The sequence below is a fragment of the Bison bison genome, unplaced genomic scaffold (assembly GCF_000754665.1).
Source record: "Bison bison bison isolate TAMUID 2011002044 unplaced genomic scaffold, Bison_UMD1.0 scf7180017864270, whole genome shotgun sequence".
In the NCBI taxonomy this organism is placed as follows: domain Eukaryota; kingdom Metazoa; phylum Chordata; class Mammalia; order Artiodactyla; family Bovidae; genus Bison; species Bison bison.
This window is the reverse complement of record NW_011494842.1, coordinates 5,564,225-5,565,725: the sequence shown is the minus strand read 5'-3', so window position 1 is coordinate 5,565,725 and position 1,501 is coordinate 5,564,225. Positions and strand designations below refer to the sequence as shown.

Genomic DNA, 1,501 nt, shown 5'->3' with positions numbered 1-1,501 from the left:
GCAGCCCAAGAGAGAGTCCCCCGGCGGCGGCGGGGGCAGCGGCGATGAGGCGAGTGGGGCCACGCCCCCGTCCAGCCGATGCGTCTGGTCCCCGCTCAGTGTCCACAAGGTGGAAATGGGCTTCAGTGGGGGCGGCGGAGCAAACTGAAGGGGCGGCCCACCGGGGTAGCTTTCCGGGAAGAGAGATTAGGGGTCACGAATCTGGGGCACTGTGGACCCTACGTGATCTCCCAACACACTGTCTTCCTGTCTCTATGGACTTGTGTATATATATCCTGGAAGGGGAACCGCGTCGCATCATGGGCTACCCTATTCCACTCCTCAGCCCCTCCTCCCCAAAGTATCCCTGTAACTCAGCCCTTCCTTCCCTGCAGATGGGTGCACAGAAGCCCCAGCTCCCGAGTAGGGCGCATGTGGGGTGGGGGTGGGGGTGGGGTGAGGGGGCTTGTTGAGCATCCAGGAGTCACTGGGTCAAGGGTCAGGTGGTTGTAGTCTGTACCTGAAGTCTGTGTGTGTGTAGTTGTAGGGACCAGGCCTTAGAGCCCCACCCTTGTCCTAGAATATAGCCTGCCCCCCAAAAGGATGTGCCCTTTATTTCTACCCTAATCTCTCCTCCCCCACTTTGGGGGTCCCCAACTCAATTCTCACTGGGGAGAGCGGGGGATGGAGACAAGGAAGGACTAAGTCGTAGGAGTACAGGTTTTTATTTTAAATCTTATTTTTTCTAAACAGTGATTAAAATATTTATTGGTCATTTCATTTGGCTTCCCGACAACCCCGATGTGTCTGCTTGGGACCGGGCACAGGTGGGGAAAGGTGGAGTAATGGTTCTCAGGGAAGTGGATTCGGGGTTGGGGGGGACAAGCGGGAGCGCCTCGGGTGTGGGAAGACTCCCGGACTCTGCAGCGCTGGGTGATCCAGGAGGCCTGGGCGGGGCTGAGGTCCCCAGACCGGAACTCCCCAACTGGAGAGGATGTTCCGGAACCCCTGCCCGGCTCAGGGGAAGGGGGAAGGCGGGGAGAGAACCTGCCTCCCACGAACTTTCCCTTAGCCTGAGAGGGGATTTCCTCCGCCCCACCTGCTGGCCTTTGGAGGAAAGTGAAAGTGAAAGGAGGAAGAGGCTGCTTCCGAGCTGAGAAATCCGAACGCCATGAAGCGCCTGTCCCTGCTCCTCGCTGTGGCTTTGGGTGAGCAACCCCCGTGACTCCCGGCACAGGGAACGGTGGGAGGTGAGCCCCGCCACGTCCGGGGATGGGGGAGGTCGGGTCACCTGAAGTTGGGGCCGTGCCTTCACTCGCGCGCCTCTCCCCAGGCTTGGCGACCGCTGTCTCGGCCAGACCCGCGGTGATTGAGTGCTGGTTCGTGGAGGATGCGGGCGGGGGCAAGTTGGCCAAGAAACCCGCTGCCCTGCTGCTGCGCCAGGGCGCGGAGAGCCCACCTCTTCGACCGGACCTCGCGCCAGAGCGCTACCTCAAAATTCACGGTGAGTCATCCCGGACTC

The 1,501-nt window shown here is 60.8% G+C and overlaps 2 protein-coding genes across 2 annotated transcripts in view; both read left to right on the top strand.

Moving 5' to 3' along the window:
- ZBTB22 (zinc finger and BTB domain containing 22) overlaps positions 1-255 on the top strand; it is a 2,674-nt gene extending 2,419 nt beyond the window's left edge. Inside the window, 1 exon segment of the mRNA XM_010848714.1 lies at positions 2-255. Within this exon segment, the coding sequence (XP_010847016.1) occupies positions 2-148 (147 nt within the window). The 3' untranslated portion in view covers positions 149-255.
- A 496-nt stretch (positions 256-751) lies between these two features.
- Positions 752-1,501, top strand: part of TAPBP (TAP binding protein (tapasin)) — a 10,254-nt gene continuing 9,504 nt past the window's right edge. The window contains exons 1-2 of the mRNA XM_010848713.1: positions 752-1,187; positions 1,313-1,483. Coding sequence (XP_010847015.1) covers positions 1,151-1,187; positions 1,313-1,483 — 208 coding nt within the window. The 5' untranslated portion in view covers positions 752-1,150. The remainder of the gene's footprint in view (positions 1,188-1,312; positions 1,484-1,501) is intronic.